An 18,619-nucleotide genomic window follows, 5' to 3' on the forward strand; every position below is an offset into this window, starting at 1 on the left:
TCAGTACTTGAAATGGAAAAACAGAGGTGCAGGTACTCTGTACCAGAGTACCTGCTTGTTTCTAAGAAATGCTGGTACTCTTCAATTAAAAGTATTACTTCTCTCTTGAGAAGTTCTGGTACTCTCCCTCTCAAAATAAAAAAGTGCTGGTACTCCGTACCGGACAGCACCGGCCCATTAAAAGCACTGTTGGTGATGGTTAACCATCAACGTTTTTAAGGCATCCGCACTCCATAAATATTGAGAAACACATTCCTCAGGCCACTGCGCTTCGTGTGGGCAAATTATGTGGTTATTGGGTCCCCTAGCTCCAACCACCCTGCTGTGATGGCGACATTCCGTGGTCTAAATAACATAACAGGCTTCAGAGTTTGGGTCTGAGGCCTACAGCCACACGCACAGATGCATTCCTTGTGCAGCCCCTTAGCAAGAACCCAAATCTCACTTCTGACACCATTTTTGCAGTTTCAGACTGAGAGCCCTCAGTGGGTCACATCTCTGAGTCAAAGATAAAGGGCCGCGTTTCTGGCAGTAGTAGGCATGCCTCTAGTTGGATTGACTACTAACCCTGTCCCTCTTTGTAATTCTCATCGAAGCCTCATCTCCAATATAAATATTAAGAATGTTGTTTTCCCAACAGGGAGGACCCCAGCCAGGCCCCTCCTGGCCTCCAGTGAAGAACTGCCCTGCAGTGCTTTGAGTCCCGCCCCCACCACCGCACATGCAGAGGATTAGAACAGCTATGGGGGCTGTCCGTGCCAACAGGTGAGTGAGTCTTGCATGTCTGATGCAAATGTACGTCTTGAAAGAACAAGTCGCACATGTTATACATAAGAATTTTTAGTGCTGTTAAATCTCTGTTTTGACGTAACGCAGTTAAGGATGTCTTACCTCTTTTGTAATATAATCCAGTGTTCAGCAATGTTGTGTCTTTGTCGTAATGTCATTAAGTCTTAATCTTATTTATTTTCTAGAACACCCCGTGTTTTTTGTTGCGATATAGTGCAGCCTTCTGGGGTGCTGTATGCCACAAGCTTTGACAATTTACTTCACAGATTTAACAGCACTTTGACACCATTGTGCTATGGCAGGAAAAGGGCCCAGCTCATGGATGAATTGCCCCAAACCCGGTTATTTCATTCTTCCACCCAAATCTGAGTTGCAATCCCAATCCGAAAAAAAATTCACACCAAAAACTAAATATAGCAGCATTAGATACTCTTTCTCTGCAATCTGAATTTAGATACAAGTGAGAAAAAGCAGCGAAACATTCACTGACAAGTTAACTCAATCTACTAGTAGGTACCTTAATCGTAGCCCCTTCATCCTCCCATTTGATGCTGCAAAGAGAATGCTGATAAGGCAAGGCCACCTGTGATCTCTTAGTCTTTCGCAAAGCTGCCCGGTGCTGGGCGATTACTAGCAGCTCCTGAGCAGATACCCTCAGATGCTGTCTTTCTCCTGGGTGCTGAAAATGATTCTGTTGGACTGACTTTCTACGCGTGCACCCAGTCCTCCTCCTCTCAAGTGTACGTTTGAACCCCCCTTCACCACACCCTCCCTCCGGTCTGCTGCCATTGCCGCCTGCACCCACTTCAGGATTTTACATCTAAAGTAAAGTAAAAGTAAAGTCCACATTTGTAAAGCGCACAATCACCCGTAAGGGTCTCTAGGCGCTGGGGGGCCGTTGGGAAGATTAAGCGAGCTATTGCCCAGAGTCACATGGTGCTGGGCTAACCTGGAGGTATACTTAATTTCTGAAGGCCCCTTGGGACGCCCGTTTATCCTCCATCGCTGCTCATCAATCATTTCAGTAACCATTATATAACAAATATACTTGTGATTTTTACCTTCATTTGTAATGTTCAATTCATTATTTTCATGTGCATTGCCTTAGTTTATTTCATAGTAAATTATAATTTTCTCTCCAAACTAATAAGCTGAATTTCTATTTACTCTTACAAACCCCGGATTTGTCCGATGCTTAATTTGTAGGGAAAAAAAGTAAACATCTCAAACATTTTCTTAAGGGGTTGCTTCTGAATGTCAGGTTTCCAGAATGCTAAGTCTGCCTAGCTTTAAGTTAACGTCATGCGTCTTATCTCCACCACCATACATTTCGTGCCTGTTTATCACATTCATGCGAGTTCTTTTTTATACCCCATTTCTCCTCTTGTCTTTGTTTCCTCATGTTTCTCTTCTTCATCTTTTTTCCCTTTCTGCCTCAGTCTCTCATGCTCTCGGTAAAAGCCTGATGATGAAAAATAAATCCCTGTCCCAAAAATGATTGTCAGTGCCCTCCATCTGCAACCATCCATTCCAATTAAGCATGGGGAGAGATCATGTGACAAAATCTTATGCATTTTGATGATCATTCTCTTTTTTCAGGGGTGCTCTTTCAGTAATCTTTACTAGTTGCATCTCATCTGTAAAATAAACAAAAAACTGTAATCTAACAATTCATGCACTTTCACCATCTTGTTCTTTTGTACTATCTTTTCTAAGCCCCAATTATAATCAATCATTGGTAATGCCAATCGGTTTGTCATTTTATAACATCTTATTGCCTTTGCCAAAACTTTTTTTGTGCACTTGGGAGCAAGCACTTACACGAACATCTTAAAAGTTTATACTGCTGAAAATAAAGCAACCTTATGGAGGTATGACATGTAATTGTGCTGCGCCATTCATGGCGAACATATTGTATTCAATACATACTCTGTCCAAAAAGAAGAGGGATTTTGGATCAGCCTGTTTCAGCTATTGGCTTCTTTTCCTTAGGGAACTTAAGAAATTGGCTTTAAAAATTATCAATCACATCTTGGATCAGAGAACGAAATAAGTAAGCCTCAACTTCTTTCTAATGCTAATATAGGTATATCCTTCCAGCACCACTGGAATGCATGTGGGTCTGCTTTACATGTGGAAAGTATACTTTTTCATCACAATTCTTAGTTAACATCGTTTCCATGCATTAAACACACAAAGCAATCTTTGTACAATTGTAGGCATTTTAATTGCATTTGTCAGCACTAAAGTGGAAGCGTTAAACTATCGCTTTGTTTCTATAGCATCAGTTTTTCAGATGCTTTGACTAGTGCTCGCTCGCCGGTGCCTACCCGGACAATTCCTGACTATGAAATAATCTATCATGCAATCCACATACAGAGTCACAAAAATATATCTAAACAACCAACAGAAAAAAGGTGACACCAAAATAAGCCCGTGGACTGATCCAAGATGTGCTCGACAGTGCTGTAAGAAAATGGTTGAAGATTCCAAGACAAAAGAAGCCAATGGCTGATAGTGGCTGACCATAAGCTGCTTAAAGTGAATGTAGAATACAATATGTTTATCATGAATGGTGCAAGTACCATACACAGTCAAACCTAAAAAAGAAAGATCTTACAGTTGAAAGTTCAATCATGTCAATGTGTTTGTGGTTCTGTTATCACCATCCTAGACTATTATTTCTAGGATATTAGAATATTATTCAACTGCAGCATCAAGTCCAAACATATTCATTAACCTCACGTAAACCTCAAGGTAATTCCATCTATCCATATCTCCAAACAAATTCAGACATATTCAGTCCATTCCCACTGTATCAGTTTTTCATGTAATTTTGTGATCTTACCATACCTATTAATATTATCATCATCGTTGTTCTGTGAGAGATAACTTGTAAGTTATTTCCCTGTTCTACTTTCTTTTTGCATGTGGATCTCTGTTCAGAGTCCAATACCGTCTGTGAATAAATATTTCTTTTATCATCATTATTCCATGTCAGTCATCTGATTAGTGCCCGCAATAAGTATTTTGTCAAGATTATTTAAAATATTGTTATTATATTTCTTCCAGCATCTTGTCAAGATTTTTCGTATTTTAGAGTATCTATTGCATTGAATCTTATTATATGTATACATGTGCTTGTTAGGAATCAAAGAAAATATACCATAATAAAAATAAGGTCTGAAGGGCTAAACAGGTTTAAACTTTTGATGAAATCTACCTTTATCCATAAAGCAATCCATAACATCTCATATTTTTCGTGTCAAAGAACAGAAATGTAGCAGGCTACTTCATTCACATGCTTATGGGTCGTAATAAGTAACCACGGATATCCTCTAGTCCGTGGATGGCGCATATTGGACACCTGGTTCCAGAGGGTGTCTCTGTGCCACACACACAGGAAGAGGTCATTGTGGCTTTTTGGCATTAATCACGCTTTCCGATACTTTTCTATACAGAGTAGAAAGGAGCCTGCAGGCATAAACCCTTAGGACCTAGACTTGGAGAAGAAGCCTATTCTCTTTTTTACCTGATGGGCAGCAGCCCATGAAACGTGTAGTAATACCCTAGACTAAATTAATATCAGGATGAGCTACAATGTACAATCGGTGCCCTTTTAAGCAGTTTTACTGGCACAATGAGCAGCCATGGCATATTTCAGCAGGGACACTGGCACTTTACAGTCTTCCCAATTCAAAAAGGGGTTACTGTTCCTAATACGATATTGAGGGTGTCAATAAAAAGAAAAGAGAATTGATTACTAGATACTGCTCCAGTTGTGAGGGGACAGTCACTAGAGATGTCATGCTTCATCATCAGGCTGGTGCTCCTTGTCAGGCCAGCTCTGCAATGTCCTACGGGTCACCCGAAGGATCACTGTGGCAGAGATCTTTTTATTTTGCCGTTTGATGAGGGTGAGTGTGTCCCAGTGGGGTAGTGAGAAGTAAAAGTGAAGCTAAATAGGTAAAATTGGTTAGGGGATCTCACACTGGTTTTAATAGACGGATTTCCCTGGCAGATTAAAAACCTGTAGGTTAGTGTTACTATTGGGGTAATAATGACGCCTAGTAGCTAGAAGGAAGGATGACAGTTTTCGCGCCTAAAATGGTCAAAACAATGCTTGGTGCTTCATCCGGATCAGCAGAAATGTGAGTCGATAGTGAGTCAACCCCACGTTTAAACTCGTAGTGAGTGGTCCCCCTCTGATCGGGTGGTACCTACTCGTGATAATTATTACTGTTGGATCGACCTAGAATACTAATCCTACTAATGATCAAACTTCATAGGCTTACGCACTGTGAACCGCACCATTACGGGCGTTTCGACGAATGCGCTTCTCGCTGCACCTACCCTCGACCATGCGTGCCCGAATGGTGACCCTGTAATGGTGCAGTTCACCATGCGTAAGCCTATGAAGTTTGATCATTAGTACAATTAGTATTCTAGGTCGAACCAACAGTGATAATTATCACAATTAGCTACTATCCCATCAGAGAGGGAACACTCACTTCGAGTTTAAACGTGGGTTTGACTCACTATTGACTCACATTTCTCCCAGTCCGGATGACGATTAGAACATCAGGATAGATGAGTAGTATTCTAGGTCAAACCAACAGTGATAATTATCATGAGTAGGTACCACAATACTCACTACCCCACAAGGACACTCACACTCATCAAATAGCAAAATAAAAAGATCTCCGCCAAAGTGACCCTTCGGGGGACCCATAGGGGTTTGCAGCGCCGGCCCTACGAGGAGCACCCTCCCGATGATGAAGCATGACATCCCTAGGGATATGTGAGGGCAACAAGAGACATTCTTTTTTAGTGTCTCCTAATAATTGGTGCAATACCTAGTAATGTATTCTCTTTTCTTTCTCTTGACACCCTCAGTTTCTTATTAGGAACAGTAGCCCCTTTTTGAATTGGATATTGTCTTTTGGAGCACGGTTACTAGACCTTTATCAGCTCCTAGTCTCCCTTCTTCTTTATACGATAAACTTTACAGTCTACCCCAGCAGTGGCCCGGGCAGTTAAGAGTGGTGGGGCCGGGGGGGGGGGATTTTGAGAGACAACAACGAGGGAAAATTAATTATTTATTTAATTTCCCTGTAGTGTAGTTCCTATTATCCCAATAGGCTCTGCGCATTGGAATAATACCTTCAGTAGTATAGACCCAGGACGGAGGTTAACTAGGTCTTCTACTGACGATATTAGACTTAAAGTTTTGGGTTTGCCAGCTAGCTCAGAGTTCACTAGAAACTTTCTCGAATAGGCAAGGAGGAGTTTAACTTCCCTGGATAGACAAGAAGGGATTTAGTTTCTGACAACCATAGAACATGACAACTTTGCTCTCCCCTAATCAAGAGTATATCTCTAGAGTCGTGTGAAAACAAAAGACAACTTATTTTACTCAGTCAGTTCAGTGCATTCTTAGTTTCACCAGATTGTAGAGAAAAGGAAGAGACGGGCGTGTTCAATAAAAGATGTTATTTATTGATCAGTCTCTTTTCTCGTACAAGAGAAATGAATCGATATTATTGCGATACTTATGGTTAAGTAAAGTGCATACAATAAAAGCAGAAGTATAAAATAATACTGCAGAAGCATTGATATGGTTTCTAAGCCATATGATATTTAAAATCGATAAAATAGATATATACATATATACATTGACTAATCGTACTCAACTGGTGCTTCTAACCACGCCTACCCCAGTGTACCTGACCTAAGCCCAATACGTGGGCGGGAGTAGATAAGTAGCAGTTTAAGTTAAGTTTGTTTTGCCATGTGACTGACTCAAGAATTCTCTGTAAGGGGTTGTTCAGTTCTGTACCTGAGATCTAGAATGGTTGAGGGCTGGTATCTCTCGTCTCTGGTCTTGATATTCCAGCTGCCTGCGAGGGCCGCTTGGAAGCGCCGGAGCTGGATTTCTCGGCAGGAGAAAAACAGTGTCTCGTTCTCAGCGCGTCAGGAAGGCGGGGCAGCGCGTGTGGGCTTCGCTCTCTGCTGGGCTTCTCAGCACGTCTCGCTGCTCCGATCTCGTCACCACCGCGTGTGTTTGCTTAAGGCAATGTCGGTAATATTTATACCTGTAAGGTGTCGAGATTGACGTAAGGATGGACATAGATACGTCAATAAGGATGTCATACGGACTGGTCGTTAGCACATTCTTTACTGAAGTTCTCGGTGAAATCAAAACAATGGCCGCAGGGATTTTCCCAGGTTGTCATAGGTTTGATTTGTTTTGAGAGCTCTGTATGCCTTATCAGGGGCTGGAGGAATAGTGCTTGCCTAATTAGATGGCAAGCGTTATGACCTAATCAGATAACGCGTTCATGTGCCGTGGTGTGGCTTAATCAGATAACGTTTTTTTGCACCGTGGGATGGCTGCTAGTTAATTATTAACCAGAACAGGGTCAGGAATAGGGGGATCGATACAGAACCTATAGGAATACATCACACCCACTCCACGCTGACTCTGTCCATATTTACAAGATCTAGGCATAGTAAATATACAGTAGTGTATGTGTATACCGTACCACCCCAAAATACATCCATATGCATTTTGGAGTACAGCACATTTCTCTAGGAAATTGTCAGCCAGGCTTTTGCCTTCACTTGATAATTCATATCCTAAAAACAGGACTGTTAGATGGGCAATTCTTGATTTTTTAAAGTTGAATTTGTAACCCTCTGCTGCGAACCCAAGTATTATGGTGTTCACTCTCTTCAAGTGAGTATCCAAGTCATCATCTGTTAGGTAAATGTCGTCGACATATGATAATGCCTCGTCATCGTATGTTTGTAGTAATTCTGTTACTCTCTTTGAGAATAATCCTGGGCTGTTCTTGTGCCCCTGGGGTAAACGGCAGAAATTTTTTTGCGAGCCATTTACCGAGAATGCAGTCAAATATCTGCTCTCTGGTGCTATATTTTGACAAAAGAATCCATTAGAGATGTCTAATGTTGTTTTGTATTTTTTGCGCACTATGTTATTCATTAGTGCAGCACTATGTGAGTTTTGTACTGCAAAGGTTTTGCAACATGAGTTAAGGTGTCTGTAGTCCAAAACTAGACGATATGAGTTGTCTGGTTTGGAGACAGGAAACAAAGGATTGTTCATTTGTGAGGTGCAAGTTTCAATCACCCCCTGGTATTCAAGTTGATCTAGGATCTCTTTTACCTGTTTTTTAGCTTCTTGCTTAATTGGGTACTGCCTCTGTGCAGTAGGTTGTGATTTTAACTGGATTTTGTGAGGAGGAGAGTCCTCATCCCATCCTACATGATTTTTATATAAAGCAGGAGCTTGAGCTACTGCCCACTTTCTAGCAAGTGTATATTTTTTATGAATTGGAATATGATTTGAGAAGGCAGGCATAATTATTTCTTCGCCATGAGGGCACTCCCTGACAAACTCGGGTGGCCAGTCTCGTTCAGCTAGAAGGATGTCATAGCCCTGGGAGAGATTATCCCAAAAGAGACCCCTTATTTTTCTAGTCTTATCCCCCTCTATACGCAATGTAATTTCATATATTTTATGAGGTTTGCTAACTCTGGTATCTGCAGTTTCCACCTGAATGTATTCATTCGTGTCCACTGTCTCCAGATGATTCATAAGGACTTTGCGAGCTATGCTCACTTCTGCTGCGCTGTCTAGCATTGTCTGAGCCCATTCTCCGTTTTTCAGCTGTGTTCTCAGTATTCTCGGCATCTTTGATTACTTTAATACTGGCTACCTTCTTTTTTGGAAATTGTAACTTTTTATTTGGATGAGCAGGTTCCTTGTCTTTGGACTTGACGTGCTCTTCCCTGTGTTCTGATCGTCCTCTTCTTTCCGATTTCTGCGAGGAAGTCTGAAAAGATTGAGAGGGACGTGTATCATTATCTTGATATCTATCAGGTTTCTTTATATTATCCCTATTTCTAAGGTTGTATTTTTTCCCAGAGGGCTCACTTTGGGGAGACCTGCGTCCTTGGTTCGGAGATCTTTCTCTCCGCCGAGGAGACCTTCCTCTGGACTGGAATCTTTTTTCTTTAGGATTGGATTGTTTGTTTCCATCCCAGCTCTTTTTTTGAGTGTTTAAATTATTTTTAATAAATACCTTTTCAGGACTTTCAATCAGTTGAAGTTTTACCGGTATTCCACCCAGACTATCTCTTCCTAGTTCTTCATAGGATTTCTCTATGATTCTGGCAATTTCAGTTGGTTGGTCTGCTATATCTGTCTCTTTTAACCTTTGGCGGATCGCCACGTTTGCTGCTTCTCCCTTTATGTTGGCTAATAATATAGCCGAGACCTGCTTGAAGTCTTTCAGTAATTTCATACCAAGAGTTAAAGCGGGTTCTGGACCATATTCATCTTGAATTTGTTTTAGCACATCTGGTATTACTGACATGGATGGTACACCATGTGTTTTCGTGTATATGGAAGCAAAGACTGTACCCCAAGTGTCACAGTCCTCCACGTGTGGTGTGATTCCCATTGGAAGACAGATAGTCAGAATCCTGTGTTTATCTACAGGGGTGGTGTCTGGAAACACCGCCTCTATTTGAGTGATTTTTTGTGCTAGCCAGAAAGGTATTTGTTCCCGTTTTGCGGGTACTTTACCTAGACAGGACTGTATGTTCTGTGGTGTAATTTTATTTGTGTTACCCTGATGAGGGGTCAGCTGTGGAATTTTACTTGCTGGTTGGATTGTTGAAGTCCGCATTACATATTGGACTAATTGTCTATGTATTTTGATTAGTTGTTTTAGCTGTATTAAAAGCTCTGCTGCAGACATTTCTTCAATGTCTGGATGTGGTGTATATCCGGCTAGGACCGGCCACGTTGCTCCTGGTCTACCTAGTGGACCGAGCCTGGTGATGTGATTATTATGTTTTAGGGCGCCATTAAACAAGAGCAGGTGCTCTTGGAATTTGAGTGGTACTTCCACCTCCTCGAAAGGAGTGTAGGTATCCGGTGGTTCCTCTATTTTATAATAGTGGAACTCTTTTGTTGCAGCGTTTGCTGCTGGAAAGTTCATCCATGAATAGAATACCTCTGTCTGCCGATATTCGTGTGCCTCAATTACGAATATGACTGTACCACCTCTCGATGTCAGTCCATTTTCTATAAGTTTTAAAGTTATAGATTTTCTTATGTTGACCGGGATGAGTTTTATATCCGGGTCATTTTGTAGCAGAGTATTATCAGCTGCTAGGAGTTCAGCTGCTAGTCTAACTGTCTCCCTTTCATCATCACTGTCTACCATTTTACCGACAGGAAGGTTATTCTGTTTGATTGCAGATCAGGTTTCTATGGAAACAAAGATTAGATGCACACTATTTTGGAACAGTGTATCCTTCAACGTTGACTAAACCAAGAACCATACATAGGAGTCTCCTCCTGCGAGGTTTGGCGGATATGACCTTTCACCCACTCCAGACGTCTTTGGAGTATTATGGGAAAAAAGGGGTTCTGTGTGAAAAAGCACGACTGAGTTACTCTAATGTCTTGCGTTAGTTTTATCGCCTATCCAAACGTTGGGCGCCATGTAGTGTAGTTCCTATTATCCCAATAGGCTCTGCGCATTGGAATAATACCTTCAGTAGTATAGACCCAGGACGGAGGTTAACTAGGTCTTCTACTGACGATATTAGACTTAAAGTTTTGAGTTTGCCAGCTAGCTCAGAGTTCACTAGAAACTTTCTCGAATAGGCAAGGAGGAGTTTAACTTCCCTGGATAGACAAGAAGGGATTTAGTTTCTGACAACCATAGAACATGACAACTTTGCTCTCCCCTAATCAAGAGTATATCTCTAGAGTCGTGTGAAAACAAAAGACAACTTATTTTACTCAGTCAGTTCAGTGCATTCTTAGTTTCACCAGATTGTAGAGAAAAGGAAGAGACGGGCGTGTTCAATAAAAGATGTTATTTATTGATCAGTCTCTTTTCTCGTACAAGAGAAATGAATCGATATTATTGCAATACTTATGGTTAAGTAAAGTGCATACAATAAAAGCAGAAGTATAAAATAATACTGCAGAAGCATTGATATGGTTTCTAAGCCATATGATATTTAAAATCGATAAAATAGATATATACATATATACATTGACTAATCGTACTCAACTGGTGCTTCTAACCACGCCTACCCCAATGTACCTGACCTAAGCCTAATACGTGGGCGGGAGTAGATAAGTAGCAGTTTAAGTTAAGTTTGTTTTGCCAAGTGACTGACTCAAGAATTCTCTGTAAGGGGTTGTTCAGTTCTGTACCTGAGATCTAGAATGGTTGAGGGCTGGTATCTCTCGTCTCTGGTCTTGATATTCCAGCTGCCTGCGAGGGCCGCTTGGAAGCGCCGGAGCTGGATTTCTCGGCAGGAGAAAAACAGTGTCTCGTTCCCAGCGCGTCAGGAAGGCGGGGCAGCGCGTGTGGGCTTCGCTCTCTGCTGGGCTTCTCAGCACGTCTCGCTGCTCCGATCTCGTCACCACCGCGTGTGTTTGCTTAAGGCAATGTCGGTAATATTTATACCTGTAAGGTGTCGAGATTGACGTAAGGATGGACATAGATACGTCAATAAGGATGTCCTACGGACTGGTCGTTAGCACATTCTTTACTGAAGTTCTCGGTGAAATCAAAACAATGGCCGCAGGGATTTTCCCAGGTTGTCATAGGTTTGATTTGTTTTGAGAGCTCCGTATGCCTTATCAGGGGCTGGAGGAATAGTGCTTGCCTAATTAGATGGCAAGCGTTATGACCTAATCAGATAACGCGTTCCTGTGCCGTGGTGTGGCTTAATCAGATAACGGTTTTTTGCACCGTGGGATGGCTGCTAGTTAATTATTAACCAGAACAGGGTCAGGAATAGGGGGATCGATACAGAACCTATAGGAATACATCACATCCCCTCATGGTCATCTGTCAAATTCCCCCCTCCCAACCCGGCCCCGACGCGCCACTGCTCCACCGCTCTTACCTGCACTGGGGCCCCTGCAGGTGAGCTGCCATGATACTACACTCTGAAATTCCAGAATGCAGTATTCTTGAGAGTTTGAGCCTCCAGGGAGATATTGGCAACATCCTACCATATGATAGAGAGACAATCTAGAATATTTGCACAGTCCAAGATATACAGTGGCTTCTCTCAGCTTATGATTCCAAACCCCTTTAACAGGGTGGTGGTAATTTTACTGGCATGTAATGTTCTGACAGAAAGACATTGATAGAAAATGTATTTCATGCCACAATATTTTATTCTCCTGATACAGGATTTATGCGAAACATTTGAATGGACTAGATATTATCAGTGGGGACTATTTCTCCAATTGCACAAACATTTGGTGTGCATCTAGTGCTTCTGCTGGGCACACAATTATCTAGTGGGCACATCCATATATCGCTGCTGTAGACAAATAACCCTCCGAGGTACTGTCAGAGACCTTAAAAATTGGGATATTCCATGACTGCACCATTTATAAAGGACGAAAAAGACCACACAGTAACCAATAGGGAGACGGGACTTACTATTTTGGTCAGATGTTTCTGGTCCTATGCAACGTTGTGCCAAAGTTAGAGTGGTTCTGGCATTCTGAAATTTAGAGTTTTGTACTCTAGCACTGGATTTTTTCAGAATTTATATGTTTGAATCATTCTTGGTTGTCGAATTGGGAGTCCCAAAGTACTTTACAATTGCGGTAAAACTATTATTATAGATTAAGATTACCGAGTAAGGTTTGTTAATTAACACATTCTCCTTATTAAAAAACCCTAATACCAGCAAATGAGCTCATTGTGCTTTGAAAGCCGGCCCCCTTGAAGGCCAGCATATCTGAGTTCTGCAGCGTGCTCTGTGTGAAGTGAGTTCCTTGATAGAGTAACTATGCTCTTGAGATCAGATACTACCCTAAAATGACTTTCCCTTTTCTCGGGAAGTGGCTAATAGCCTCTTCAGCTGGGAGTTTTTTGGGTTTAAGTCCAGGAGAAACTCTGCTTTCTTTTGGTGGCTCAATCTTCAAAAGAGAATAAATAATTGTTCACGGCCTTGTGCTTGATGTGGTTTATAAAAAGAGGATGGTCCAACAAGGTATGCATGTACTGTCTTCCTTGTTAACCATTAGGCAAGAGATTTCAAGAATTAAACAACTCTAAAAGTAAAGTTCCTTAAGAAGGGATACTGACAGAGGGTCTCAGTCCATCTCTATTGAGTGTTCTGGTAAGGGGCTCAAAACGCAGTATATACCTCAAGAACACCTGTGGTTCTGAAAGACAAATCTGTGGTTTTCCTTACAAAACTGCCATAGACATAAGTTGTCCAAGACATATTCATTATTGCGGGCATTATTGCGGGCATTATCTGCAACCTGCTGACTGACCCAATCATCCTTAGCAGGGCCATGCTTTGGTGGTAGCTTATTGGCCTTCCGGCAATTCTACCTCTTTTTGTACTGCACCTCCCGACTTCGAGAAGCGGGTCAGTACTAAGGCTGCAACCTTAATCAAAGCTACAAGATTTCTGGCCATACTGCAGTACATGATAGACCGCCTGGGTGAACAAAGTTTATTTGGACCTCATCCTTCAGCCTGGAAAGAAGAAACCAAGGCCATTTACAAGATAGGAAGGCATACCTCTTTGGCTATCATTAACCGCATGCGCGCTAGCGGTTTTCCCGCTGCGCGCTGCGTTTTTAAAAAAAACGCGTTAGCTCGTCATGAGCGTACGAGCGTCGTCACTCATGACGAGCTGAGCTCGTCATGAGCGCCGAAGGGGTTAATGAGGTTCTGGATATGGCAAGTGCTGGCATTGAACAGCTGTTGCGGAGGGCAGACATGTATTGCCAAGGTTGTCTGAACATTTCCAGCTGGAAGTGCAAAATGGGGTGTAGAATATACCCTTTGCTGAAGAAACGATTTTGGAAACAACATTGATGTAGTGATAAAGCAGAACAACCTATCACGGCTGACACTAAGAGAGCAAGCTCCATAGTTGTCCTCCAATTTCAATATCAGCCACTTTTTGTAGTGCAAGGTTTCAACTAGCCAACCCCCTCAGCAATACCATTTCTACAACCACAAGTATTTGTATCATCTGCATATTCTGAATCTCAACAGAGATCCTCATACTACTGGTGTTAAATGCAGAGGAAAATCCCAGTCCAGATCTCTAAGCACAATGAAAGGAGGCAGACTTCACACCTACGCTGCCCAACCATTTTCTGACTACTTCCTCACAGTGCCCCATTCCCCAGAAGGTGAGTGTTCAATGCAAGATAATAGGATTACTCAATAAGCAGACCAGAAAGTGAAAGAAGCATCAAAGTGTACCCACTGCCAGTTCTGGAGCGTGCAGGCTCTTCAATCTACATTCTAGACTAGAACCATTGTTCTAGTCTCTTCCACAATGTCCTGTTATCTTCTCCGTTGCAAGTGCCATAGGTGATGGACAGATACCACAGTAAGGTTGCGGGAAGAACTGTAACCTGCGTCCAGGAACAGCAGCCAGTCAGATCAAAATGGTGGGTCCTAGGCACATGGAGGGTCCAGTTTAGGCACATGCTGGAATTTATTGAGAAACTTTATTAGTTCACATTGTGGAAGAAGAATCCATCAAGACTCCAGGCTCTTTAAGGCAATATCATCTCCATGCTGCTAAAAGGAACCCCAGAGCCCCACCCCAGATCACAGCGAAACAAAGGATTCTACTCAACATTTCTCCACTTGGAAGAATTCTAAAAGGCTGGTACCTCATCTTGGAATTACACCAGCTGAACAAATTCCTTAAATGACAATTGCATATTAACTCTTCAAGTCCTTAGTTAGCTCTAATAAGAATTCATGATATTTTCAGAGTTACAGTACATATATTTTCATAAAGCCTAATTGAACGGATACAATTAAGAACTGTTTCCCAAATCCTACCCCTGAGGAGGAAAGTTTATAACATTCAATGTACACATACAGATGCTTCAATCTCTGTGTGGAAAAGACAAAAGACTTCAACATCATGCCTCAACGATTTTAGAATGTTAGTCAGTCAGGGAAAGCCTACTGCCTTTCCAAACACTTTCTATTTAATCAAAGCCAAACTCCTCCTTCAGGGAAGAATGACAGCTCATTGGACAAGCAGTGTGCGGAAACAGCAGGCCTGTAGGAAAAGAATGTATTTTGAACATTTGCAGTGCAGCCTAATAGAATAGCTTTAATTTATTCACGAAGCACTGCTATTTGGAATCAGAAGTTGCAACAGAACCAGCAGTAGGGTAGGCGGTTTTTCGCAAGCAGGTGAGCTTGTTCTTCTAGTTGCAGCTTGGTGTTTTTTTATGTCGATGAAGATTTGGACATGCTGCTCACTATTCTGATTCAAGCATATGGATCTATGAAAGATCCAATGCTGGAAAAGACTGAAGGGTCTTATTTACAGCTTGGCAGACAAACTACTCTGTCAGAACGTGACGAATATCACGTCTGTTATATTACAAGTGCCATTTTGTAACGGAGTATTCCATCCACTAAACTCTAAATTAGGCCCACGGTATTTAAATGTAACTACAGTCCTCTAGCACTGTTATCTTATAAATAGATGCACACGAGGGCATTCCTCCTCCCCGATTCAGGAGCTCAATTTGAGGTTAACATTTCACACGGGCTTTGAAATCGGAGCAGTGGTGTCCGGTAGGGGGGGGGAGACTTCAGAGCAAATGTACCTCATTGGCTGCTTTTTGAGTGTTTTTCATTTGGGCGCTATACGACTAAACAAACGTACTTTTAAAGTCATTCAAGTAGCACTGTTTACTACTACGGTAAAGACATTGGCACTATGATACTATAAAAGATACCAATGTGGAGAATTGCAGTTAAATGCAAGTAGAATGTTTCTTATGCCACCCCTTTGTTGTAATATGATGCAGTGTTGTTTGATGTCACACTTTTGTCATGGTTATATGCAGTAATGTGTGACATATTGTAATATTCTGTGACATCATATATTTGTTGAAATATGACGTAGTGTTCTGTGATGCCACACTGTTGCAATAAAAATAGAACCTGTATATTTCCCACACATCATACAGTCTCTACTGCAGTTGAACAAGGAGCTATTCAGCCAAGATTGCTTTGTCATGTGACTTAGCATAGATGACATAATGGAGGGCATTGTTCATTTAATGATGCCAGAGGGGCAATTAGAGGAACCATCCTGCTCTTGCAGTGAGTTACAAGGGGTATTGGTCTCGTAATGCGGTGAGCACTGGTGTTGGTAGCTGGCAGGGGTCGGATGGCTTTGTGGAGTTGTGATGGGACTGATGCTGTAGTAGTTGTGGCTGTAGTTTTATAACGTCAGAACGGGTGGTAACTTTCAGGTGACATTTGGCATCTGTATGTCTAGCCCTTTTCTTCAAACTCATGGAATATCCAGGCTGGCAGATCACTGAACGAGGTGCCCAATACCAACTAGATTAAAACACCCCGTTTGCAGTCCAGCTGGTGTTTACCCTGCTCCAGCAGCACGCCCTCTAACATTCAGGGTCCTAGTTATTCTTTCTAAGTGGTCTTTTTGCTCAGCTCTCACATTATTAGGTACCCAGAGCTCCCAAGTTTCCTTGTTCCATGTGTGTGTAGCTCACCCAGTTCGGGTTTATTCTTTGCATACTGGGACTGTAGTCCTGATTTTATAATGGGATAAATAGGACTACAAATACCAGATTGCGAAGGAAAACCTTGTCTGGATGAGCTACTTACGCTGGGAAATATAAAAGATCTGAAATGTTTAATTTTTCTTGAAAATGTACCCTCCTACAAACACAATATTTTCTTTTGGGCCATTTTTAGGTCTCCGCCTAGCGAAGGCTGCGCTTGCGCAGTCTCGCTGGGGAGATCTTATGTTTTACAGAGTGGGGCTTGAACCCGCCCCTCTTCTCCATTGGCTGGCTTCCTAAACGGAGGCCAGCAATTGGAGGAGAGGGGTGTCACTCTGTTTAAGCCGGATTCGGCGGGGTGTTTTTTACTTTCTTTCTCTTTTCTTTCTCTCCTCTTCCCATCGGCGGGAATTTTACCTTCCAGCCAATGGGAAGAGGAGAGCAAGAAAAACACGCCCCCCACTCCGAAAATGTCGGTGCTTTTCGAGAGCCATTTCTGCTGGACCGCCTCCAGAAGAAGTAGAGAAGCTGCCGAGTCCTCCGCCCCAGCCGGTGAGTGCGTGCTTTTCTGCCCCCCCTGTTCCCTCATTGTGCTTGCTTTTCTGCCCCCGTTCCCTCGTGCGTGCTTTTCTGCCCCCCGTTCCCTCGTTGTGCGTGCTTTTCTGCCCCCACCCCATCCAGTTCCCTCAAGGCTATTTTGCTCACTGGTCACCATTTAGTCTTAGGTGACACCGTGCCTGGTGTAGGGCTTGTGAGAATTTTGTGTTTTGTAGTAATTACGGTTGTGCGGTGTTTGCTATTTGTCAGAATGGCAGAGGATAAGGTGGCGTTTGCATTGCGGTTGCCGGAGATGGAGGAGCACACTGATTTGTTATGTGCGGGAGCAGTGTCGAGAGGCCACCGGATACGACGTGCCTCCAATGGTGTGGAAGTAGCTAGGCTGGCGTGTGCACCACCACACCGCAATGTAGGGCGAGAGATGCGGTAACCAGGCGGGGCTGCTCCTAGTGCGGTGAGTGGCCCCGGGAGTGCATGGGGTGGGCTGTTGTACACCTGCATGGCTCGCGCTAACAGCATGCAGCGAGGCTGCGTGTCCAGGGGAGGCCCCATTGCTTTCAGAGGCAGCGTGGCACGTGCAGAGCATACATCTGGCCTCCGCAGGTAGAGTGGGTGCAAGGAAGTCCAGGGTGTGGAGGCCAAAGTGATTTAAAGAGAAGCACATAGGAATTCAGTGGCAGGAGGGGCCAGACGCATCAACAAGCTGGGAGGAGGGTGGGAAAAGGGAACCCAGCATCATAACGGTGGCTATGCCATCATAGAGCCCACCATGGGACAGGGTTTATATGAGACCCAGGTGCCCAATATGCTTTTCTGCCCCCCCTGTTCCCTCATTGTGCGTGCTTTTCCTCCCCACCTGTTCCCTCGTTGTGCGTGCTTTTCTGCCCCCCTGTTCCCTCGTTGTGCGTGCTTATCTGCCCCCCTGTTCCTTTGTTGTGCGTCCTTTTCTGCCCCCGATCCCTCGTTGTGCGTGCTTTTCAGCCCCCCCTGTTCCCTCGTTGTGCATGCTTTTCTGCCCCCCCGTTCCCTCGTGCGTCCTTTTCTGCCCCCCCTGTTCCCTCGTTGTGTGTGCTTTTCTGCCCCCTGTTCCCTCGTTGTGCTTGCTTTTCTGCCCCCCTGTTCCCTCGTTGTGCGTGCTTTTCTGCCCCCCGTTCCCTCGTTGTGCGTGCTTTTCTGCCCCCCTGTTCCCTCGTTGTGCTTGCTTTTCTGCCCCCCATTCCCTCTTTGTGATCGTTTTTTCTGGCCTCTGTTCCCTGTGTGTGGCTCTCTGTTCCCTGTGTGTGGCTCTCTGTGTGTTTTTGGGGTTCTCTGTGTGTGTGTTTGTGTGGGGCTCTCTGTGTGTGTGTGGGCTCAGTGTGTGTGTGGGGCTCTGTGTGTGTGGGGGGCTCTCTGTGTGTGTGGGGGCTATGTGTGTGTGGGGGGGGCTCTGTGTGTGTGTGTGTGGGCTCTCTGTGTGTGTGGGGGCTCTGTGTGTGTGTGTGTGGGGGGCTCTCACTCTGTGTGTGGGGCTCTCTGTGTGTGTGTGGGACTCTGTGTGTGTAGGGGGCTCTCGGTGTGTGTGTGGGGCTCTGTGTGTGTGTGTGGGGCTGTGTGTGTGTGTGGGGCTATGTGTGTGTGGGGAGCTCTGTGTGTGTGGGGCTCTGTGTGTGT

The 18,619-nt window shown here is 43.5% G+C and overlaps 1 protein-coding gene across 3 annotated transcripts in view; it reads left to right on the forward strand.

The window, feature by feature from the left end:
* KCNJ4 (potassium inwardly rectifying channel subfamily J member 4) overlaps positions 1-18,619 on the forward strand; it is a 763,549-nt gene that overhangs the window by 664,481 nt on the left and 80,449 nt on the right. For all 3 annotated transcript variants that reach the window (XM_078683727.1, XM_078683732.1, XM_078683735.1), the window contains one exon: positions 641-765. In XM_078683727.1, the coding sequence (XP_078539853.1) occupies positions 722-765 (44 nt within the window). In that variant the 5' untranslated portion in view covers positions 641-721. The remainder of the gene's footprint in view (positions 1-640; positions 766-18,619) is intronic.

The sequence above is a fragment of the Lissotriton helveticus genome, chromosome 1_1 (genome assembly GCF_964261635.1).
Source record: "Lissotriton helveticus chromosome 1_1, aLisHel1.1, whole genome shotgun sequence".
NCBI classification, from domain to species: domain Eukaryota; kingdom Metazoa; phylum Chordata; class Amphibia; order Caudata; family Salamandridae; genus Lissotriton; species Lissotriton helveticus.